At 36.2% G+C, this 26,333-nt stretch overlaps 1 protein-coding gene across 10 annotated transcripts in view; it reads left to right on the plus strand.

Annotated features, from left to right (window-relative positions):
• MYCBP2 (MYC binding protein 2) overlaps positions 1 to 26,333 on the plus strand; it is a 300,098-nt gene that overhangs the window by 183,210 nt on the left and 90,555 nt on the right. For all 10 annotated transcript variants that reach the window (XM_036296929.1, XM_036296926.1, XM_036296920.1 and 7 more), the window contains 5 exons: positions 1,615 to 1,787; positions 4,541 to 4,685; positions 7,809 to 8,024; positions 12,413 to 12,468; positions 15,867 to 15,982. In XM_036296929.1, coding sequence (XP_036152822.1) covers positions 1,615 to 1,787; positions 4,541 to 4,685; positions 7,809 to 8,024; positions 12,413 to 12,468; positions 15,867 to 15,982 — 706 coding nt within the window. The remainder of the gene's footprint in view (positions 1 to 1,614; positions 1,788 to 4,540; positions 4,686 to 7,808; positions 8,025 to 12,412; positions 12,469 to 15,866; positions 15,983 to 26,333) is intronic.

A 26,333-nucleotide genomic window follows, 5' to 3' on the forward strand; every position in this document is an offset into this window, starting at 1 on the left:
AGAAGAAAACTGAAGCAGGGAGAACTTAAATAATTTTTAGGCATCAGACAGCTAATGAGCAACTGGGCTAGAATTTGACCTCTGGCAGTTTGGTGATAAAGTGCATAACTTTGATCACTATGCTTTAATCACAGAGAGTCATGGTGTCCTCATAATGTTAAAAAAAAAAATAGCTTTTTTTATAAAAAAGAAGTTAAATCTTAGTATATTAATATACAAAAATAAAAATTAATTTAATAAAAATTTAATAAACACAGTATTCTAGTTAAGGAGAACCATCAAAGAGTGCATATATTATTCATAATTATAGGGATTATTATTTATAAAATGTCATTTAGGCCAGATATAAATAGATCTTTATTGTACTGTGATTCAACAACAACAAAAAATGATGTCCAAAATTGCCCACCTTTGACGCATATAAAGTAGTTGTGATGGTGATCTAACATATTAAACAACTTCTACTTCTTAGGCAAAGCAGTGTGCATTTTTTTTGTGTTATTTAATTTAACTTTTATAATAACCACAAAAAAGAGATATTATTTGGTCACCAGTTTATAAATTTTACAGATTTAGGAAGGTCTATAACTTGTTAGCTCACGAGCGCACAGCTATAACTTGTCCAAAGTCAGGATTCAAACTCAAGTCTGTTTGATTTTAAAGATTATGATTTTTGAAATTGCATAGATTTTATTTTATTTTTTAAAAATATATTTTATTGATTTTCCACAGAGAGGAAGGGAGAGAGATAGCTAGAAACATCATCAATGAGAGAAAAACATCGATTAGCTGCCTCCCGCACATCTCCCACTGGGGATGTGCCCGCAACCCAGGTGCATGCCCCCGACCGGAATCGAACCTGGGACCCCTCAGCACGCAGGCCGACGCTCTATCCACTGAGCCAAACCGGCTTCGGCATTTTGCATAGATTTTAGAATGCAAAAGTTAACGTTGTATAAATTAGATAGTACTAGAAGTATAATCCTTTTCCATGAAAAATGTTTTGTTTTGAAATTTATAGTATAGTCATTAAAAAGTTTCTAGAGTTTTCAGCATTGAAAGCAGGTCTTCCCAAAACATAGGCTTGCTTGTCAGATAGGTGAGAACTAAAATTTCAGTTTTATCTGCCTCTTTCTTTACTTCAGCCAGGCTTAGACAGACTACTGCAATTTATATGCCACCACAGTAAAGCTTCCATCCACTTTTTGCCCAAGTCTAGACCGTGGTACCCACCCATCCAAGACAGCAGACACAACCTACACATAACAGCTGCCAATAATGGGGAGACAAAAAGAAAGAGACTTCCACAGCTGCCTACAGGGGGGAGCCATGGCCCTGACAAAGGGGATGTAGCATGTAGAGGGCTAGAATGGAAGGAGGAGATAACACCGTTTCAACTGACATGCAGAACTCATAAGTCACTTTTTTGTGGAAGGAGATTGAAAGTATTTTTTCATATTTTTTCCTCATGGAAGATGTCTACTATATAGGCTAAAGGAATACGGGGAGAAAATTATTTCCCCAAAAAGGCCTAGCAAAATTTGTTTGCAAGTTCAAAAATTCATGAATTTAAAGTTTTATATTTTAAAATAAATGTTCTCTTTTATCCAACAGGTGTGCAAAACCCATTCTGGTATTCTTGGAAAGGGATTAGCTCTTTCTCATTCACCAACTATATTAGAGGCACTTGAAGGAAACTTACCACTACAAATCCAAAGCAATGAACAGTCCTTCCTGGATGATTTTATTGCTTGTGTTCCAGGCTCAAGTGGTGGAAGGCTTGCAAGGTAATATGCTTTAAGTACTACGATTACTTTTTTTCAGGGCTTGTCTCAGTTGAAAGGGGAATCATTAGGATGTAAAAATGCTACCTAAAATAGTCATATTTTTGTGTTTTGAACCTATTGAAACATAAAATGGTAGTTAATATTTCAAAATATTTTTTAAATATATGATAGTTCTTAGTTGATTATCTTAAAGTTTTTCATATATGAACTTTTATTTTAAAAATATGTGGAATATGTGGTGTAATTGAGAAGTGTTGTGTTTTGGATAGTGACATTTAATAATTCACTAAACTAAGTTTATCACTATATTTTATTTTAATGATTTTTTTTCAAATCTATACCTAATAGAAGTATAAATTTATAATTAAAATCAAATCATTTGAGATTGTAGAGTTCTCATTTTTTTTTGTTTTTTAAGCTAAAGAAAAAAATATTTTTCAATATGGAAACCTAACTTAGTTCTGATTTTAACTTTTGTGGGGAAGCACGGGGCTTGGTTGGAAAGTCTGTAGGGAGAAATCACCGAAAGGTCGAGGGCCCCTAGTGCAGTGATGCGAACCTATGACACGCGTGTCAGAGATGACACGTGAACTCATTTTTTTGGTTGATTTTTCTTTGTTAAATGGCATTTAAATATAAAAAATAAATATCAAAAATATAAGTCTTGGTTTTACTATGGTTGCAAATATCAAAAAATTTCTATATGTGACACGGCACCAGAGTTAAGTTAGGGTTTTCCAAAATGCTGAGAGGCCGAGCTCAAAAGGTTCTCCATCACTGCCCTAGGGGGACCTTGCCAAAGGCGGTAGCCCTTCCCTTGCCTTTTCCAAACAAGTCTGAGCCCCTCGGTGTTTTATTGGAATCTTTGTTTCGTCTTTAGATGTCCTTGCTTAAAGGACACTGCAGATATATGTGTTTTCTCAAGGATGCTTACCCTGCTGATAGTACCTAGAAGTTAATTTTAGTTTAAGCTGTTGTTACAATAAAAGCCTAAGGAGGTAGGCGAACAGGGCTGTTTGGTTTCTCAAGCCAAGCAGTTCCTTAGTCCTCTCTATCACAGAAACGTGTGTCAGAGTAATCATTCATCCGTTGCTCAGGGTCTGCCTGTCAGCCCTGGCAAGGAGGCTCTGGCTCCTGGCAATCCCCATGGAACTGGGCATTGGCAAGTTTACAAGGATATATTGGGACGTCTGTACTTGGTAAGGCCTGGGGGCAATTAACAGCAGGTTAATCATAGTCTAAGATGCCCACTCACTTATTTACTTAGTCATTATTTGATGAAGTCAATAACTTTTGGATGGATTTTTAATCCCTGTGAGTCACCTATGATGTGAAGGTGACCATAGGTAATTAACAAGGCAACATGTGACAAATGACAGTGACTTACAAGGAGGAGAAAGTCCTGTCCCCAATATCTTGGTTTCATAAACAGAGAAAATATTTTGAGAAAGTTAGAACCGGTGATACAGAAGATGCCAAGAGAGAACATCACTTTGTAAACCTCATTGTGACTGATGCAGCTTTAGAAAATGCAAACTTTTTTTTTTTAATATATTTTATTGATTTTTTATAGAGAGGAAGGGAGAGGGATAGAGAGCCAGAAACATCAATGAGAGAGAAACATTGATCAGGTGCCTCCTGCACGCCCCCCACTGGGGATGTGCCCGCAACCAAGGTACATGCCCTTGACCGGAATCGAACCCGGGACCCTTGAGTCCGCAGGCCGACGCTCTATCCACTGAGCCAAACCGGTTCTGGCTAGAAAATGCAAACTTTTATCATCTTTGTGGCATTATTAGAACTAGAGACTCAAGACTAAAGAACTATAAGCTGTTGCCCTTTGTGTTGGAAGCAATCAGACTACTCTAGTCACTCTCCCAGAGAGGTACAAGGGCAAATCTGAAGCTAGTGATGTGGATATTTAGGAAGAGGGCTGTGGTAATAAACCCTAGCTCACAGGGATTGATGCCAAGGTAGCTCAAATTTAGGGAGAACCAAGCACCTGCTTGGGAAGGCAAAGCAAGGACACACGTGAGAGACCCCTAGTCCTGGAGCTCAGGATGTCCATGGCTGAGATTATCTCCTCCTCTGGCCTTCGCTGGAAGCAGTGTCCTGGATGGCCTGTTGATGGCACAAGTCTGGTGGGCTTGCCTGCTTTGCAGTCTCAGAATATTGCATGGATGAGACAGCAGTTGCCAAGTCAGACTCCAGGGGTAGAGTAGCTTAAGAGGTTTCCTATAGAAAGGCCACTAACCAGGCAAGCCACCAGGAGGCCACAGGAGAACCAGCTTGTATTTTGCCAAGAACCATTTATCTGTGCCTTAGTCCATCATGGCTGAATAGCTAATCTGTGCCTGATGCCAGATTACACATCTGCCTCAGATTAAATCCCAGGTGGGGGGTATAAGGCATTTACCCTTCCCAGAAAGTTGCTGCCAGGTAGTAATGAAAAAGTAGTTTCAGGATTTCCAAAATAAAACAGCTTATTTGAAAAATTTTTGATAGAGAAATGATAGATTTGCAGTGCAGGTCACACTGTAAAGTGGCTGTAAATCCCCGGGGGATCTTGTTTAAATGCAGATTCTGGCTCAGCATGTCTGGGGCAGGCCTGACGTGCTACACTTTAACAAGCTCCCAAAGTGATGCTGCTACTAGTGATCCCAGGCCACTGCTGGCTTAATTTCAGGTTAATCATTGAAGATATTGATGACTTTTTTATTTGTTTGTTTGCTTGTTTTTTTCATTACTGCTAGGTGGCTTCAGCCAGATTCCTATGCAGATCCTCAGAAAACATCTTTGATCCTGAATAAGGATGATATTCGTTGTGGTTGGCCTACCACCATAACTGTTCAAACAAAAGACCAGTATGGGGATGTGGTGCATGTTCCCAATATGAAGGTAATTATATCAAAATTAAAGTAGTGGACATCTATGCACTGATTGTGACTAATAAAATTTTAGAAATGGTAAGTGTCTAGAAGCCATTTACCAGACCTTTACATATATATAATGGAGGAAGAAAAAAAAAATTTGTTTATATTATTAGCATCTGATTCTCCAAGTTATATGTTTTTTTTGTTTTTTACATTTTGCTGGGTGCTATCGTGATGTAAAGGAAGGATAAAAGAAGTGTCCTTAATAAAGAGTGCCAGGCACATAGAAGGAAGGCCCTCAATGCATAATGATAGAATTAATCAATAAAAGAAGACATTGTAAAATTTTATGAGTGTATATATATATATTTTTTAATATATTTTATTGATTTTTTACATAGAGGAAGGGAGAGAGATAGACAGTTAGAAACATCGATGAGAGAGAAACATCGATCAGCTGCCTCCTGCACACCTCCCACTGGGGATGTGCCTGCAACTGAGGTACATGCCCTTTACCAGAATCGAACCTGGGACCCCTCAGTCCGCAGGCTGATGCTCTATCCACTGAGCCAAACCGGTCAGGGCTGTATATATTTTTTAAAACTCAAATACATTCTGCATTCTGTGCTATTGAATAAACATTGAAAATATAATAGTGATACTTATTAAATAAATTAGAAATAAATGAATTTGGATTGTAAAAGAATGAAGAATATAAATAATCATGTGCTGTATTGATGAATATAGTTCTTTGGATACCTTTTCCCCAAGACATTAATTAATAAAGACATTTAGACTATATTGTAATGTATAAAGTTAAGTCCTATGTGATATAATCTATTAATGTAAATATCTCATTTTAAACTTTTATTATATTTCTGAGAAAAATCAATATTGAATGAAAATTTGTAGAGGCAAACCCCAGCTGCCCCCACACCTCACTCAAAGTTACTGTATTACAAAGTGATTTGATTGTTTGGAGTGTAGCATTTATCAGTCCACAAAATCCCTTTTAGTTACATAGCAGATAATTTTACCTAAATATTACTTTTAGTAGAACTATTACAACTACTTGGTATATTCTTTCTTTGATTAATATCACAAAGAAGTACAATACCAGTGGAACCTTTTACCTGACTCATAGTAAAAAAGACAAGAGCCATATGGTTCACATGTATGAAGACCAATAAATAAAACTGTATGGGAAAGTATTTCAACCTGATACTAAACAAAAAGCAGGCTTTACCAGTGTCTTTTAAAGTTTTGACAATGACTCACACCATTAGGATTTGCACCAGGTCCCAAACATACATATATAGGATGGAATATTATATGCTCTTATTTATATACAACATATATAATGCATATTTACACAATATGTTGCACTATGGTTGTTTTCTATTTGACTTTTTTATGAAAGGTAATGCCCCATCAAAATGATTTCATGGCCACTGTGAATTACTCTATGGAATGGAAAAAGAAAATTATAAGGAAAAAATTGCAAAGAGAAAAAAATAATCCTGATAGTGACACACACACACAAAAAAGATGCTTGAGGAAAGAATTTTTACCAAAATACAATACACATTAATATATTGAGGGGAGACTGTATTATTCACTGATGAATTTCTCACCTAATTATATGTAGTGAGTTGTTAAAATCCCGTCTGTGAGCCCACAATAAGTTCCTTATTTGTATGACTACATTGTAATAACATTTTCCAGGTCAGCATAACATTTTAATGTTCATATTGTTATGTGTATAGTATTTCGTTGTAGTTGTATTGTTTTGTTTCCTCCTTCATACCTTTTATTGTATTTTATTCCATTTCGGTATCTGGGTTATTATATCTTACATTTCAAAATCAGACTTTATGCTTTTATCTTTTGCTTTCTTCCTTTTTGGTTTCTTTTTTTGCCCACATGATCTATGTATCTTTCTGGACTCCCTTTTTTTTCTCCTACTGTGTCCTCCTTTATACTAAAGTTCTCATTCATTATACTCAAAATCCATATCAGATTTATCTCTAATTTGGAAGCCATATATAGGAAATTTCTGTAAATACTATTTAGGAAAAGTGATTTCCATACCTATTTAAGTTTAATTTATCAATATATTATCATATTAGCTGAAAAATGTGTTTTTAGTTTTAGCAGCACATGAAGTTTTAGGAACATTTTAGACTTACCAAAATTATTGAAGGATCCTTACATAATAATAGCCAGTTTTTGAAACATAAAAATTTGCAGCTAATATTTTATTGAGATCTGAAATGCTTTTTTAAGCAGCAACTGTTTGTTATTTAGTGAACAAAAAAGTCACATAGGAAATAAAGCATAACAAAAATTCTTTAAAGGAAGCACAGTTTGTAAAAGAAAGCAGAGTACTTATCATTCTATAATATCTTAATACTTAGTGTGTAAAAGTGTTCCGTGGTTTATTTCAAGGTTAATGGACAAATACACTTCTAATGTTAATTTATTTAGGGTGAATATAGTTGTTTAAAACAATATTAAATCAAAATAGCATATATAAAAAGTGGCTATAATTTAAAATCAAATATTTTGAAATATGAAGCTTTTTCTTTTTAAAAAAGTTTAAAGCTTTTAATGGTGGCCATGTATATATGAGTTTAAGAAGTATACTATATATCTTTAAACTTCTGTTTTAATTTTAGATGGATTTTTTTATATTTTTAGGGCATTATGTCAGTTCAGATACTGATCTGCTTGGGTGTTTTCTGCTACCTTCCAACCCACTGATTCAGTCCTCTGCTTCATCCCCTACACTGTTGATTCTCTGTAATGTATTCTTCATTTCAGTTATTGCAGTCTTAATTTCTCATTTTTATGGGTGGCTCATTTTTATAGTTTTTATCTTCATTGTTATGTTTCTTATCTCTTTGTTGAAGTTCTCACTTAATTCATCTACTCTTTCACTAAATTCATTCAGCATCCTTATAATCAGGGTTTTGAACTCTGCATCTCATCTGGCAGTTGAATAAGCTTTTGACAGGAATGCCCAAGATGGACCAATGATAACATATTTATAAAACTATGAGCCCATAATTATAAATTGCTTCTTTTCATATGTCACAGACAATTATATAATATAATATTTGGGTTTTTTTTATAATATCATGGTTAGGTGGAAGTGAAAGCTGTTCCTGTTTCTCAGAAAAAAACATCTTTACAACAAGAGCAAGTAAAGAAACCTCAAAGGATTCCTGGCAGTCCTGCCATAACAGCTGTATCTTCTAATACTGACAAGACTTTTGGTGGATTGGCATCACCAAAGCTAGATGTTTCATATGAACCAATGATAGTGAAGGAGGCCCGATATATTGCCATAACAATGATGAAGGTAATTTATTTTTCTTATCAGAAAAATTTTATTTCTTACCAATTATTCACTTAGTAAACATTTCAGTCATTCAAATTCATACATAAAATTATAGGACTATAGAGCTGTTGGTAGTTGGAAAATTTGTAACATATTGTTGAGGATGGTGTTATTTTTCTTCAAAGAGGGTTTTCATTTGTTTTTGGAAGACATCTAGAAGGGATTGCCAATAATAGATCAAATTGATTCAATCAGAGATTGAAATGGTTGAAAATTATATTTCAGTTCCTACAGAAGTAGAACTTACCATTGCTCTTAGGACATAGCCCTTCAGAGATTCAGTTTACCTAACCAGCCCCCTTCAATTTTGGGATTCTCCCAACTGCCACCTTCATATCTTTTGGTTTCTTCAGGCTTTTTAGCCTCCTGATATCTTCAGACAGATTTTTAAAAAATATTTTGTCCAGCTTTTTAATTCGCTTCAGAGGCAGTTTTAGTCTAAATTACCAACGTGTTATTAATTGAAGCAGAAATTGTTATCATTAATTGAAACCGAAACTGGTAATTTTGCCATCATTAGAATGAAGTGGTAAGCCATTCAAGGCTTTCATTTAGAGGAATGGCATAATTAGGTTTGTGGTTTATAAAGATCATGGTGGATTATAGAGAATGTGATTGGGTAGATGATCAAGAGTCATGGTTTAGTTTAAATCTCTTTAGGAGACTCTTGATTTAGTCTTTTGAGATATGCTGATGCCTTGGACTACAGAGTTGTCAAAATAGATTCCAGAGATATTTAGGCTCAATGGGAATGGTGGCTAATGGGGTTGGAGTAAAGAGAAAGAGATAGGAAATAAAAAATGAAGTTAACATTTTGAGCTTCAGCAGTGAAATCGATAATCTAGGAGGAGAGGCGTCTTTTGGTTGAGGAAAATAATAGTTATGGATGTGATGAGTTTTAGATATCTCTGAAATAACCATATGAAAATACATATAAAAGGAAGTTGGATAGAAACCTGGAATGATCACAGTCTGACCACAAGAACAGAATTTGAGGACAGTCAGCACTTGAACTGCTCAGGAAGGTAGATATCTATTTTCATGCGTTAAAAGAGAAGTTCTAGGACAGGATCCTGAGAAAAACCAGTACAGTGATTCTCAAATTTTGTCTACATCATATAAATGAATAAATAGTTTAAGAAAACAAACTTTTGTCTATGTCAGAATAATCTGAAGCACCTATTTAAAAGAAAAAGATCTTTCATTCATCCAAAGATTTAGATCCATTAAATCTAGAGAGAGGTTCAAGAATTTGCTAAAAATAATATGCATAGTGTTTCAAGTTTAAAACCTAAACTTTGAGAAATATTGATTTACAAAGATAGATAAGAAAAAGAAAGAAGGAAAAGAAAAAGCACACACAAACATTGATAAGAATACCAGCCAAGGAGCTAAGACATAAACTAGTACCAATGATTACTATTGCCACTTTTACCACCACTTTACATATGGTAATTCATTTACCCCTCATAAGAACCCTATAGATTTTGTTTTTATTCCCATTTTACATATGTGGAAACTGAAGCATGGAGAGGTTAAGTAACTTATCTACAGCTAGGAGTCTAACTCCAGATTTAATTTTCCTACCTGACCCTAACTGCCTTATGGCATGTTTTGATAGTCAAGGAAAGAATCTTGCAGGAGTGAAGTTTTGAAAAGGATCTAGCAACAATGAATTCATCAGTTTTCTTGGCAGTAGCAGTTTTACAGGCATAGTGGATTGATAAAGAGGAAGAGAAGTAGCTAAAGGCAAAATGCATATAGTTTTTTAAGATGTCTGGTTATAAAAAGAAACAGGAAACAGAATTGAGTGAAAACTTTTGAGGCTGGGATTGAATATAGAAAGATAAGTTTTAATACTGATGAGGAGAAAATTGAAAGGAATGAAACCATGAAGACAGTCTGGGAGAGATTAAAAAAAAAATAGAGTTTAGGTGGAGAGATTAGCCCTAAATAGAAGGAATATTGCCTCTTTTCTTCAACCTGGAAATAGAATTAATACAGATCCTAGTAAATCTGGCGGTTGTGCAGTAATTTACAATTACTTACAATAGTAATTGTTTTTTAGGTGGGAGAAGGAAGTAAGGAATCTTAGGGTCAGGAATTTTAAACAAAGGGAAAAAATGAAATAGTCATTGTGGAGAATTAAGGAGAACTGATTTGAAAGATTTTCATTCATCCTTGAAGAATCAGTTGAAATTGAAGATCTACAGTGCAATGTGAGTCACATGAACATGGGTAATAAAATTATGGGATTGATTCAGAATTGAATATTGTCAGCTAATTCAACACATAAATAGTGAGAGAAGGGAGTTGAGCACATGGTGGTTAAAGAAAGCAACAGCGACCTTAAACAACACACTAGATCTGATGGAGTTAATTGATATTTACAGAACATTTAATCCCAAAGCAGCGGAATATACATTCTTCTCAAGTGCACATGGAACATTCTGAAAAAAAATAAGTCTTAACAGATTCAAGAAGATTGAAATCATCTCAAGCATGTTCTCAGATCACAATGCCTTGAAACCAGAAATCAACTACGATAAAAAAAAAAACACTTCAAACACATGGAGGCTAAATAGCATTTTATTAAACAATGAATGGGTTACCAATAAAGAAATAAAAAATTACCTGGAAGCAAATGAAAATGAGCACACAACAACCCCAAATCTATGGGACATAGTGAAAGCAGTCCTGACAGGAAGTTCATAGCATTATAGGCCTACCTTGAGAAGCAAGAAATATCTCAAACAATCTACCCCTAAAAAGAACTGATAAAAGAACAAGAAATATTCAGAGTAAGCAGAATGAAGGACGTAATAAAGATCAGACTGGATATAAATGACATAGAGACTAAAAAATAATACAAAAGATCAGTGCAACCAGGAGCTGGTTCTTTGAAAAGATAAATAAGATTGATGAACCTTTAACCATACTCATCAAGAAAAAAAAGAGAGAGGACTAAATAAATGAAGTCAGAAATGAAACAAGAGAAGTAACACCTGACATAGAAATACAAAGGATTGTAGGAAAGCATCATACAAAGATATGCCAACAAATTAGACAACCTGGGCAAAATGGACAAATTCCTAGAAATATACAGTCTTTCAAAACTGAATCAGGATGATTCAGAAAACCTGAGTAAGCCAATTTAAAAAAGCAGTAAACAAAAACCTCCCAGCAAACTAAAGTCCTGGACCAGATGGCTTCACAGGCAAATTTTACCAAACATTCAGAGAAGAACTAACATCTCCCCTTCTCAAATATTGCAAAAAATTCAAGAGGAGGGAAGACTTCCAAGCTCTTTTTACGAGGCCAGCATTATCCTAATTTCAAAACCAGATAAATTCACTACAAAGAAAGAAAATTATAGTCCAATATCCTTGATGAACATACATGCTAAAATCCTCAACAAAATGTAAGCAGATTGGGTCCAGCAATGCATTAAAAAGATTATATACCATGATCAAGTGGGATTTATTCTGGGGTGCAAAGTTAGTACAATATTCACAAATTAGTAAATATATATGGAACCAAAAAAGATCCCAACTATTCCAGTATATTAACTATTCCGTCATTTTCACATTCTCCTGTTGATGGACATTTAAGTTGTTTCTAGTTTTTTTCACTATTATAAACTGTACTGAAATAAACATCCTTGTATATGTTTCCTTTTCTATGTGTGCAAGAGGGTTTTTTTCTCAAAGATATATCTAGAGGTAGGATTGCTGGATTATAGGGCATGGCTGTCTTCAGCTATATCAAATATAATCAAAATTTATACTCCACCAGCATTGTATAAAAGTACTAGGAACTTAATATTCTCATCAGCATATGATTCTTACCAACATAGTTTGATAACTGTAATATGATTATTTTGTTGTTTTAATTCACATTTCCTTCATTCCCAGTATAGTTGAATCAGATTTCTTCTTCACTGACATGTCTTTACACACTTTTCTTTTGTTTCTCTTTTTTGTATTCATTTATTTTTTTATATATTAATGATACATATCACATTTTAGTTATGTGAATTACAAATCTCCTTCTTCCAAGGGAAAACTTATCTTTGCCCTTTCTTTATAGTGTCTTTGTTTTAGAGAAATTTAAATTTTAATGTACTCAGATTTCTTCTAAATTTGTAGGTGCTGTTATTTTTACATTTGGGTCTTAAACACACCTAGAATTTATTTTTGTAAATTGTGTGATGTAGCTAATTGAGGTTTTACTTTTTCACTTATGCCGATAACCATTTCTCTCAGCACCATTTGTTGGATGTTCTATCACTGAATTAAACAAGAATGTTCCTAATGATTTTGTGATTCTTACTGGTCTCTTTCTTAAAGGTTTATGAAAATTACTCATTTGAAGAACTACGTTTTGCATCACCAACTCCTAAGAGGTAAGGATCCTTTCCTCCACACATATCCAAAACATGTGTTGTCAACTGGATTTCAACTTTATTTTCCACAAATAAATATAGCATTTTTAAAGTTTTTAAGTAGAGATCTACTAAAAATTGTATAATGTGTAGATTATCAGCTACAGTACTGCCAATATGTTACATAATTATTAAGGTAATAGAGAACAAATAATATCTATATAGTTGATGTGCTATAGAATTGTACACCTGAAACATAATTTTATTAACCAGTGTCGCCCCAATAAATTCAATTTAAAAAATAAATATAAATTAAGAAAGAAAGAAAAAAAAGAATGTAAAAAAAAAATCTCATGAATAATTTTTAATATTGATTACCTATGGGAATTTTTTGATATATTGGGTTAAATGAAATATATCACTAAAATTAAAAAAAGAATAACATCTAAAAGATATAATTTGGCTCATTGAGGGCTAGGTGTTGTTCTTTTTTCTGTTTTTGCTTCCTTCTCTCCGTCTGATGAGCTGCAGAGCACTTAGTGTTTTTTTTATTATGAAGTCTTAATTTTTCAGCCCCTGATTAATTTTGTTAACACCAGATTTAAGCATATATTTTTACCTACTGTTTTAGTTGGTGGTTAGGAGAAATGCTTTTTAAAATAGATGCTTGGGCGGGGGGTGGGGGGGGTGGAATTTAGATGGATTATACTTTAAAGACCACATCCATAGAATTTAGAAAAAGGTCTAAAGTGAGTCTGAAGAAGTATAATTATATGTTTTATTGTATCATATCACATGACTTACCAGCAATTAGCAGGTTACTATGACTTCCTTTTGATGTATGCACAGTAGAGTTTTAATGCATAGTCTACAGCCCGTGGGCCGGATCTGGCCCGTTTGAAATGAATAAAACTAAAAAAAAAAAAAAAAAAGACCGTACCCTTTTATGTAATGATGTTTACTTTGAATTTATATTAGTTCACACAAACACTCCATCCATGCTTTTGTTCCAGCCCTCCGGTCCAGTTTAAGAACCCATTGTGGCCCTCGAGTCAAAAAGTTTGCCCACCCCTGGTCTAGAGAGTTTTTTGTCAAAATAGCCCAAGTTTTGAGAATGTATCTTTGTCTAGAAATAGGGAAGTAGTATTTTCTTCTCTAGTGTAATTTTAGTTACAAAATGTCTATATAGTGGAAGTATATGCTTTTTATGAAATAAATATTAACTGTATATATGTATATAGCATGTTAAATAAGAACTAATTGACCATTTGCTAGTAAATAAGTTTTCATATACATTGTGCATTTTAAACCTAATTAAAATAGTATTTTATCTAAGTAAATACATTTATTCATCAAATACTATTAAGCATCTGCTCTATGAAATACACTGGTAGAGGCCATTGCATATATTTCTGAACAAGATAGACAAGGTACTGGCTGGTTCTCATAGCATTTATGTTGCTGTAGAGAAGCAAACTATGAATAAGTAACCAAAATAGTAATAATAAATAAGGTTACTTAATAGTGAGGGGGTTGGGGAAAGTTCATTCTAGGCAGTGAAAAAATTGGTGAATGAAGCTTTTGATGTGTTTGAGGAACAGAAACATAATGAGGCCGGAAAATAGTGAGCAAGAGAAAATGATCGAAGATGACACTAGAGAACTATATGATGGCCATATTATATAGAAACTGGTAGGCTATTTTAAGGAGTTGACTTTTTCTAAGTGAATATATTTGGAGGGTTTTAAGCAGGGGAATTATATAATCTGATTTATAATTTTAAAAGATTATTCTGGCTACTTTCTGGAGAATGAATTATAGGGGATCAAGAGTGGGAACAGAGAGATTAGTTTGACTATTAAGGAGTGGAACGGAACTGAAGAAATGGGTGGATTTGGGATATACTTAGAAGGCAAAGCCAGTAGCCTTGCTGCTAGACTAGAAATAGGGGATGAAGGAAAGAGAAGAATCAAGAATGATTATAGATTTCTTCAGCTTTAGCAGCAATATAGCGTATTTGCTGTAAAGGGGTCAACCAACTTTGACCTGCAGACTAATTCGGACCTGTTTTTTAAAATAAAGTTGTATTGGATACAGCCTTACTCATTAGCTTAAATTTTGTCTATGGCTTCTTTCCCACTATGTAGTAATTGTGACAGACTATTTAGCATTGTAGATTAAAGTATTATTACAGAAAATGCTTTTGACCCCTGGTATAGATTATCATGATTTTTACGAGGATCAAAAAGCCTCAGAAATTAACAAGTGTTTTTTATTCTGTTTTGTTTTGTTAGGTGGTAGGATGAGTAGGAAATAAGAGTCCTTCTTAGGATATATTGCAGTTGAGATGCCAGGATGCCTCTTAGTTTTCTAAGTAGGGGTATTTCCAGAGCAACTGGAAATAATCAGTTTGGAATTCAGGGGACAAATAATTTTGGAGTCCTCTATATAAAGATAGCATTTAAAACTGAGTAATAGGTGAATGATCAACTAGAGAGATGCCATTCAAAGGGAGAAAAAGCAAAAAGACCTAGACCAAAATCTTGGGACATTCCATAGTTAAAGGGTGGTCAAGAGAGAGAGAGCCAACAAAACACTTAGAATGGTCAGTGAGATTAGAGGAACCAGGAGCAAAAAGAAGGCATTTCAGGAAATTAAAAGTTGTCAGCCATCAATTGTTACTGAGAGATTGCTGAAGACGAAGAAAACAACTGTTTAAATTGGTGGTGTGATAATGACTTTGCCATAAGCAATTGCAGTGAAGTGTTGGGAACAAAAGCCTAGTTAGGATAAATTGTGGGAGAGAATTGGAGATGAGGAAATGAACATGGTGATTATAGACAATTGTTTAGGTAAGTTTTGATATAAATGGATAAAAAGAGATAAGACTTTATTTGAAAGGGCTGAATATCAAGAAGTGGTTAGAATAAGAGATTCTGAGGTTTCTTTGTATAGAAATAAAAGAGAAAGAGAAATGATCCAGTAAAGTGAGAGAAATTGATGATGAATGAGAGAGAGCAAGGTAATTGTAGCATGGAAGTGCTGAGGGAATGAGATTCACAACACAAGTGAGGGGCTGACTTTGAATAAGACCCAGGATACTTCTTCCATTGTAACAAGATAGAAGGTAGAGGAAAGTAGGTTTATTAATCTGATTGCAACTTTGAGGTTGTATCTCTAGCTTCTGCTTCTCACTGAAGAAAGTGATGTCATGATCAACAGAGGAGGTTTGAAGTGAGAAAGAAAAAAATGAAACTCAGTCATTTTGGAGAGTAGGAAAACATACTATGGCAGAACAGTAGGATTGTCATTTATTGTAATAATTCAATCAGAAATTAAATGTTTGCTGATATATTTTAATGGTATTGTCAGCTGTTTAACTAAAAGTAAATTTTCCAATATTCATCATTTCTTTTCAGACCCAGTGAGAATATGTTGATCCGTGTCAATAATGATGGCACTTATTGTGCAAATTGGACTCCAGGGGCTATTGGACTCTACACTATTCATGTTACCATTGATGGCATTGAAATAGGTAATTTTTTTGAAATAGGTATTTTTTTAACGTTATGAGTTACTAAGTGCAAAGAACTAGAATCAAAATTATCTTTCTGTTCTATTTTGCTCTTTAACTTGTATCATAGACATGGACAAATTTCATAACTTATTTGGGGCTTTGTTTTCTCCTTTATAATGAGCAGCAAATTAGTATATTCATAAGGTCTTAAAATTTTGTAATAATTTATGGTGTCATTATAGCCCTCATAACTCCTTCACTTCATTCCCTGATGTGACTGATTAGGTATGATCTCCTTCAAGCTGCCATATAACTGTGCACATACCTTGCATCCACCTCATGGTATATCTGTCTTCCTTTCCTGTCTGTGAGCAGAGACCTTATCATTCATCTTTGGATCTCCCAATCTAGCTCAGTGCCTGGCACATAATGGCTGCCTGATAAATACTTGTTGCATGAATGAATTTTCTTTATCAACTACTAACTTGGGATAGTTTACTGCTTTTACGTTGGATATTAATCTTTTTTATTTTTTTTAACTATCCATATAATAGGATAACAGTAGAATAAGAAAACTCTAATAAGTGTCTGTCAATATGAATTCCTTGTGGCACCATCTTTCCTAATGCTCCTTAAGAAAAAGAGCTCCTATGATCAGGTAGATTTAGAAAACCTAGTGTATTGTGGTCTCATCTTAGACATTCATACCATGCACATTAACATATTAGATATTCCAAGAAGTTCTGAAATTAAGAATCTTGTCTCAGATGGGAAAAGTCAAGAACCACATGAGTTCACTGATATATAGGATATAAAACTGAAAGCAACAAATGAACAGACAAAATAATTATAAATAAGAACGTATAGACAGAGATAGCAGTATGGTCATTATCAAAGGGAAAGGTGGGATGAGGGGTAGTAGAAGAGTGTAAAGGGGGAAAACCTGTGATAGAAGAAAACTTGACTTTGGGGTGGAGAACACACAATACACTATACAAATGATGTATTACAGAATTGTATGCTTGAAAACTATATCATTTTATTAACCAATCTCACTCCAGTAGATTTAATAAAAAAAAATTATAAAGAATATTTGTTTAATCCTTACATGAAACCCTTGAATGTGAGGAAAAGGGAGACAGGTAGAGATAAAAATAATCCTGATTAACATTCCACCAGGATATCCTTTGGGAAACTAATACAAGTAGTTTGTTTTTACAGTGAAGGTAAAGGGGTACTTTACATTGATGTAACTATAAGGAATATACATTAATGAGATATCTCAAATTCATCTATCTCATTCCAAAGACCTTTATCCTCAGCCTTTGTTACACTCTCCTTTATTTCAACATATCCATAAAACCTTAATTCAGCAAACTTTTTGGTTCTGAGGTGTACAAACTGTCAATAGACTGGGGCCTTATTTGACCATAGAAAAGGGCAGATATTAGAATGAGCTTTAATAATAAAAGTGTAATATGCTAATTAGACCAGATGTCCTTCCGGATGTCCTTCTTTCTGGACAAAGCCACAGCGGGCTGGGGCCACGGCAGAGGCAGCAGAGGCCCCAGACACAGTGGCGGCAGCGGGCAGGGGCTGAGGCCAAGGCAATTGCACAAATTTTGTGCATCGGGCCTCTAGTTATAATAATAATAGCTAACATTTATTTAGCACTTAATATATGTCCAACCTTATATATTTTAAATAATTTCATTCTCACAACAGCATATTCAGGTAGGTGCTGTTCTTGCACAGAGGATCACATAGCAGCAGATGTGGGTACAAACAAAATAGTCTAATGTATGCACTCCAGTTCTTAACCATCATACTGTTACACCTTAGTGATAGAGGTGATTGCTATAGATCAGGGGTCCTCAAACTTTTTAAACAGGGGGCCAGTTCACTGCCCCTCAGACCATTGGAGGCCGGACTATAGTTAAAAAAAAAAAAAAACTAAGCCGAAACCGGTTTGGCTCAGTGGATGGAGCGTCGGCCTGCGGACTGAGGGGTCCCGGGTTTGATTGCGGTCAAGGGCGTGTGCCTTGGTTGCGGGCATATCCCCAGTGGGGGATGTGCAGGAGGCGGCTGATCGATGTTTCTCTCTCATCGATGTTTCTGGCTCTCTCTCTCCCTTCCTCTCTGTAAAAAATCAATAAAATATATTAAAAAAAAAAAACTATGAACAAATTCCTATGCACACTGCACATATCTTATTTTGAAGTAAAAAAACCAAAATGGGAACAAATACAATATTTGTATTTGCATGTGGCCCGCGGGCCGTAGTTTGACGACTCTTGCTATAGATAATGAGTCACACTCTGATCTGATGTTGCGAGATAATGTTTAATCATGCAAGGGTTTCTTTTTCTTTTTAATTTTTTCATTATGATTTCTTTCTGTTTTGGGGGGGAGAGGGCTCGTAATTTATTCTTTTTTTTTTTTTTTTTTTTTTTTTTACTGTTTAAAGTATAAAAATAGTAGTACCTATGTCTCCTTTTTTCCCCTATTTACCTCCCTCGGACTCCCGTCACGTGCCCTCACCCCCCCAGTGTCTGTGTCCATTGGATATGCTTATATGCATGCATACAAGTCCTTTGGTTGATGTTTTATGCCCACCCACACACATACCAACTCTCTCTTGCCTTCCCGCTGAAGTTTGACAGTCTGTTCAATGCTTCTTTGTCTCTGTATCTATTTTTGTTCATCGGTTTACGATGTTCTTTATATTCCACAAATGAGTAAGATCATGTGATATTTATCTTTCTCTGACTGGCTTATTTCACTTAGCATAATGCTGTCCAGTTCCATCCATGCTGTTGCAAATGGTAAGAATTCCTTCTTTTTTTACCGCAGCATAGTATTCCATTGTGTAGATGTACCACAGTTTTCATCTGCTGATGGGCACTTAGGAAGTTTCCAGATCTTAGTATGGTGAATTGTGCTGCTGTGAACATAGGGGTGCATATATCCTTTCTGATTGGTGTTTCTGGTTTCTTGGAATATATCCCTAGAAGTGGGATTACTGGGTGAAATGGAAGTTCCATTTTTAATTTTTTGAGGAAACTCCATACTGTTTTCCACAGTGGCTGCACCAGTCTGCATTCCCACCAGCAGTGCAAGAGGGTTCCTTTTTCTCCATGTCCTCTCCAGCACTTGTCTGTTTGTCAATTTGTTGATCATAGCTATTCTGACAGGTGTGAGATGGTACTTCATTGTTGTTTTGATTTGCATCTCTCAGATGATTAGTAACTTTGAGCATGTTTTCATTCTGTATGTATCGGCCTTCTGTATCGGCCTTCTGTATGTCTTCTTTCGAAAAGTGTCTATTTAGGTCAGTGGTTCTCAACCTTCCTAATGCCGCGATCCTTTAATACAGTCCCTCATGTTGTGGTGACCCCCAATTTCATTGCTACAAATTGAACCTAATTAAAGTATAGTGATTAATCACAAAAACAATATGTAATTATATATGTGTTTTCCGATGGTTTTAGGCAACCCCTGTGAAAGGGTCGTTCGACCCCCAAAGGGGTCGCGACCCACAGGTTAAGAACCGCTAATTTAGGTCCTTTGCTCATTTTTTGATTGGATTGCTTATCTTCCTTTTGTTAAGTTGTATGAGTTCCCTATAAATTTTGTAGATTAAACCCTTATCAGAGATAACATTGGCAAATATTTCCCCTATGCTGTGGGCATTTTTTTTTTTTTTGCATCTTTTAAACTTTATTATATATTACCATCTTTTTTTAAAATTTTGTTTTATTGCTTAAAGTATTACAAAGAGTGTACATATGTCTCCTTTTTTTCCCCCCTTGACCTTCCCCCGGCCTCCCCTACCCCCCAGTGTCTTGTGTCCATTGGATATGCTTATATGCATGCATACAAGTCCTTCAGTTGATCTCTTACCGCCCCCCCCCCGCCCCAAACCTCCCCGGCCTTCCCGCTGTAGTTTGACAGTCTGTTTGATGCTGCTCTCCCTCTATATCTATTTTTGTTCATCAGTTTATAATGATCTTTATTATCCATAAATGAGTGAGATCATGTGGTATTTTTCTTTCAGTGACTGACTTATTTCACTTAGGATAATTCTCTCTAGTTCCATCCATGCTGTTGCAAAGGGTAAGAATCCCTTCTTTTTTACAGCAGCATAGTATTCTGTTGTGTATATGTACCATAGTTTTCTAATCCATTCATCTGTTGATGGGCACTTAGGAAGTTTCCAAATCTTAGCTATGGTAAATTGTGCTGCTATGAACATAGGGATGCATATATCCTTTCTGATTGGTGTTTCTGGTTTCTTGGGATATATTCCTTAAAGTGGGATCACTGGGTCAAATGGGTTCCATTTTTAACATTTTAAGTAAACTCCATACTGTCTTCCATAGTGGCTGCACCAGTCTGCATTCCCACCAGCAGTGCAAGAGGGTTCCTTTTTCTCCGCATCCTCTCCAGCACTTGGCGTTTGTTGATTTGTTGATGATAGCCAGTCTGACAGGTGTGAGATGGTACCTCATTGTTGTTTTGATTTGCATCTCTCGGATGATTAGTGACTTTGAGCATGTTTTCATATGTCTCTTGGCTTTCTGAATGTCCTCTTTTGAAAAGTGTCTATTTAGGTCCTTTGATTGGATTGTTTATCTTCTTTTTGTTAAGTTGTATAAGTTCCCTATAAATGTTGGAGATTAAACCCTTATTGCTGGGGTCCAACCCCAGCATGTCCTGGAGTCCCCAAAGGTGTGGATGGAGTCGGCGAAGAAGGAAGGACACGGAGACAGCGTTCAGTTGATCAGCAGCCTAGCCAGGATCTCCAGCCAAGTTCTGGTCTGGATCTCCAGCGAAGTTCTGGTTCGGATCTCCAGCCAGGTCCTGTGTCCATGTTCTCTTGCTAGGTTCTCCAGGTTCTCCAGCCAGGTTCTGTAGCCATGTTCCCTCGCTATGTTCTCCAGCCAGGTTCTGTCCAGGTTCTCCAGCCAGGTCAGTCACCAGGTTCTAGTCAGGTTCTCTTGCCAATTTCTGTAGTCAGGTTCAGTCCAGGATCTTGTGCCATGTTCTCTCGCTAGGTTCTGTCTCTAGGTTCTGTTGCCAGTTTCTGTCCAGGATCTTTTGCCATGTTCTCTCCAGCGAAGTTCTTCTGTCTCTAGGTTCTGTGTAGGTTCTGTCTCTAGGTTCTGTGGCTAGGTTCTGTGTAGGTTCTGTATTCTAAGTTCTGTCTCTCGCTGTCTTGTTACATCTGTATTTATACCAGTTGATTCAATCCTATCAATCTCTATTACAAAGGTTAGGGCGTTTCTTATCTCCATTCCAGGGAGTAAAGATTATGTAGCCTAAGCATGATTGTTCGTAGTTAAAGTGATTAATTACCCGCCTGGCACTTAGTTGAGGGGTTTTATTCCCTCCCTAACTTCAGGGGAAAATCCCTACCTGGGGAAACAACCTTTCTCAGAGAGGAGACCTTGGTTAAAACACATAGTGCCAAGAAGCTGAGCAAACATTTTAAGAACAGTATGCCATATATGCCAGGTCCTTTGAAACAGCAAGGATGGACCGACTCCCGGCACCTTATCGGTGATAACATTGGCTAATATGTTCTCCCATGCAGTGGGCTTTCTAGTTGTTTTGTTGATGGTTTCTTTTGCTGTGCAGAAGGTTTTATTTTGATGTAGTCCCATTTATTTATTTTCTCCATAGTTTCCATTGCTCTAGGAGCTGTATCAGTAAAGATATTGCTAGGACAGATGTCTGCTATTTTGCTGCCTATGACTTTTTCTAAGATTTTTATGGTTTCCCTACTTATGTTTACGTTTTTTATCCATTTTTAGTTTATGTTTGTGTATGGTGTAAGTTGGTGGCCTAGTTTCATTTTTTTGCATGTTTCTGTCCAATTTTCCCAACACCATTTATTGAAGTGACTGTCTTGACTCCATTGTATGCTATTTATTGCCTCCTTTGTCAAATATTAAGTGAGCATAATGGCTTGGATCAATTTCTGGGTTCTCTATTCTGTTCCACTGGTCTATATGTCTGTTCTTGTGCCAGTACCAGGCAGTTTTGAGAACAGTGGATTTGTAGTATAGCTTGATATCTGGTATTGTGATCTCTCTAACTTTGTTCTTTCTCAAGATTGCTGCAGCTACTCAGAGTCTTTTTTTATATCAGATGAATTTTTGGAGAGTTTTTTCTAGGTTTTGGAAATATGCCATTGGTATTTTAATGGGAATTGCATTGAACTTATAGATTTCTTTGGGTAGTATGGACATTTTAATGATGTTGATTCTACCAATCCAAGAACATGATATATTCTTCCATTGGTTTATGTCTTCCTCTATCTGTTTTTTTCTGGGTCCTGTAATTTTCTGAGTACAGGTCTCTCACCTCCTCGGTTAAATTTATTCCCAGGTATCTTAATTATTTTGTTGCAATAGTAAATGGGATTTTTTTTAGTTTCTCTTTCTGTGAGTTCATTATTGGTGTATAAAAAAGCCATAGATTTCTGGGTGTTAATTTTGTATCCTGCTATATTGCCAAATTCATGTATTAATTCTAGTAGTTTTTTGATGGAATCTTTAGGATTTTCTGTGTCAATATCATGTCATATGCAAATAAGGACAGTTTTACTTCTTCTTTTCCAATTTGAATGTCTTTTATTTCTTCTTCTTGTCTAATTGCTATGGCTAGTACTTCCAGTACTATGTGAAACAGGAGTGGTGAGAGTGGGCATCCCTATTTGTTCCTGTTCTTAGGGGAAATGATTTTAGTTTTTGCCCACTGAGTATGATGTTTGCTGTAGGTTTGTCATTGATGGCTTAATATGTTGAGGTATAATCCTTCTATTCCTACCTTGCTGAGAGTTTTTATCAAGAAAGGGTGTTGGATTTTGTCAAATGTTTTTTCAGCATCAATGATATGATTATATGGTTTTTATTTCTCAATTTGCTTATGTGGTATATCATGTTTATTGATTTGCAGATATTGTACCATCCTTGAATGCCTGGAATAAATCCCACTTGGTCATGGTGTATGATCTTTCTAATGTAATGCTGGATCCGATTTGCTAGAATTTTGTTGATAATTTTGGCATCTATGTTCATGAGGGGTATTGGCCTGTAATTCTCTTTCTTTGTATTGTCTTTATCTGATTTTGGGATTAGGGTAATGCTGGCTTTGTAACAAGAGCTTGGGAAGTGTTGCTTCCTCTTGAATTTTTTGGAATAGTCTGAGTAGGATAGGTTTAAATTCTTCTTTGAATGCTTAAGAAAACTCCGCTGTTAATTTGTCTGGTCCAGGGCTTTTGTTTGTTGGAATTATTTTTATTACTGCTTCAATTTCCTCCATAGTTATCAGCCCACTCAGATTTTTTATTCTTTCTGATTGAGTTTTGGAAGGTCGTATTTTTCTAGGAATATGTCCATTTCTTCTAGGTTTACCAGTTTGTTGAAATAGAGTTGCTCATAGTATTTTTTTACGTTTCTTCTTATTTCTGTGGGGTCTGTTGTTATTTTGCCTCTTTCATTTCTGATTTTGTTTATTTGGGTCCTCTCTCTTTGCTTCTTGGTGAGCCTGGCTAGAGGTTCATCAATCTGGTTTATCCTTTCAAAGAACCAGCTCTTGGTTTCATTGATCTTTTGTATTGTTTTTTGGTCTTCATGTCATTTTTTCTGCTCTGATCGTTATTGTTTTCTTCCTTCTGCTCAATCTGGGATTTTCTTGTTGCTCTCTTTCTAATTCTTCACATTGTAGAGTTAAGTGGTTTATTCTCAGTTTTTCTTGTTTTTTTGAGGTAGGCCTGTAATGCTATGAACTTCCCTCTCAGGACTGCTTTCACTGTGTCCCATAGAGTTTGAATTGTTGTGTTGTCATTTGTTTCCAGGATGTTTTTAATTTCTTCTTTGACCTCTTTGGTAACCCAATCATTGTTTAATATCATGCTATTTAGCCTTCAAGTGTTTGTTTGTTTTTCATTGTTTTTATTGTAGTTGATTTCTAATTTTATGCCATTGTGATCTGAGAAGATGCTTGATATGATATTAACCTTCTTGAATTTGAAGAGACTTTACTTGTGTTCCAGTATGTGCTCTATCTTTGAAAATGTCCCGTCTGCACTTGAGAAGAATGTATATTCTGTAGCTTTGGGTTGGAATGTCCTGAAGATGTTAATTAAGTCCATCTGATCCCATGAGTCATTTAAGATTGCTGTTTCTTTGCTGAATTCTTGTCTAGAGGATTTACCCAGTGTTGTCAGTGCAGTATTAGTCCCATACTATGACTGTATTGCTGTAAATTCTCTCCCTTGATATCTTCCAGAAGTCTTTTTATGTATTTGGGTGATCCTGCATTGGGTGCATATATGTTTACCAGAGCTATATCCTCTTATTGTATCGATCCCTTTAGGATTATGAAGTGGCCTTACTTGTCTCTTGTTATGGCCTTCACTCTGAGATCTATTTTGTTGGATATAAGTATTACTACCCCAGCTTTTATTTCATTTCCATTTGTCTGAAAGATATTTTTCTATCCTTTCAGTCTGTATGAGTCCCTTGTTCTGAGGTGGGTCTCTTGTAGACAGCATATATATGGGTCATGTTTTCTTATCCAGTCACTTGATGTCTTTTGATTGGAGCATTTAGTCCATTTACATTTAATGTTATTATTGATAGGTACTTGTTTGTAGCCATTTATATTCTTTATGCCTGTGTTCCTTCTTCCCTTTCTATTCTTTTTACAACAGTACCTTTAGCATTTTTTGCATTGCTGGCTTGGTAGTGATAAACTCCCTTAGCCTTTTTTTGTCTGTGAAGCTCCTGATTTCCCCTTCAATTTTGATTGATATCCTTGCTGGATAGAGTATTCTTGGGTTCAGTTCCTTGCTTTGCATCACTTTGTGTACTTTATTCCATTCCCTTCTGGCCTGATGTGTTTCTGTTGAGAAATCATTTGATAATCTGATGGGAGATCCTTTGTAGGTAACTTTCTGTCTCTCTTTCTTGCAGCCTTTAAGATTTTCTCTTTGTTGTTAATGTTTGCCTTTGTAATGATGACGTGTTTTGGTGTGGGTCTTTTTGGGTTCATCTTGTTTGGGACTTTGTGCTTGTGTGACTTTTTCTTCCACATCTCAGGGAAGTTTTCTGTCTTATTTCTTCAGATAATCCTTGTTGCTCACTTTGTCCCTCTGGCACCCCTATTATATGTATGCTACTTCGTTTCATGTTGTCCCAAAGCTCCCTTAGGCTCCTGCTTTTTATTTTTTTTCTCCAATTGCTGTTCAGATTGGGCTTGTTTCTCTACTTAATTTAACTCACTAATTCTGTCCTCCACGTCTTCTAGTCTACTGTTGAAACCTTCCATCGTGTTCCTTAGTGTAGCTATCTAACTTTTGATTTCCTCCTGATTCTTGCATAGGTTGTTGATTTTCTCGTCCATCTGGTTTATGAACTGTATGACCATTACTCTGAATCCTTTTTCTGACATATTGCATGCCTCTTTTTTTAAAATATATTTTATTGATTTTTTTACAGAGAGGTAGGGAGAGGCATAGAGAGTTAGAAACATCAATGAGAGAGAAACACCGATCAGCTTTCTCCTGCACACCCCCCGCTGGGGATGTGCCCGCAACCAAGGTACATGCCCTTGACCGGAATCGAACCTGGGACCATCAGTCCACAGGCCGTCGCTCTATCCACTTAGCCAAACCGGTTAGGGCTTGCATGCCTCTTTTACATTTAGCTCCTTTCTTGTTGATTCCTCCTTTTCTTTCCTTTTGTGATTGTTTTGTTGTCTCCCAATTTTGGCTATCACCAGAAGGCCCAAGTGCAGAATTGCAGGGGCCTGAGCCACATGCGGTGGGAGCCTCGGGCAACCCGAGCACAGGCACTGAGGCGCGTGGCTGCCTTGGGTCGGCGGGAGTCACGAGCACTGCGAATCAGAGTCCTCGCATGCATGAGCTGAGAATCAGAGTCACTACTGCTTGGTTCAGCTTTGCACACGTGCCAAGGATCAGATTTCCCACACACACGTGCACCGAGAATCAGAGTCCCCGCTCACATGCACCAAGAGTCCAAGCCCCCGCGTGTGTGCACCGAGAATCAGAGTCCCCGCTCACATGCACCAAGAGTCCAAGCCCCCGCGTGTGTGCACCGAGAATCTGCATCACTGGTGCTTGATGCGGCCACGCGTGCACTGATTATCATAATCCCTGCCCACGCATGCTGAGAATCAGAGTCCCTGTGCACTCATACGCCGAGAATTAGAGTCACTGGTGCTCAGTGCAGCCTCTCCTGCATGCCAAGAGTCAGAGTCCCCATATGTATGCACTGAGACTCTGAGTCATTGGCGCTCCTTGCAGCCTCGCTCAGGTGCCAAGAATCAGAGTTGCAGG

Source organism: Myotis myotis, unplaced genomic scaffold (genome assembly GCF_014108235.1).
Source record: "Myotis myotis isolate mMyoMyo1 unplaced genomic scaffold, mMyoMyo1.p scaffold_m19_p_3, whole genome shotgun sequence".
In the NCBI taxonomy this organism is placed as follows: Eukaryota; Metazoa; Chordata; class Mammalia; order Chiroptera; family Vespertilionidae; genus Myotis; species Myotis myotis.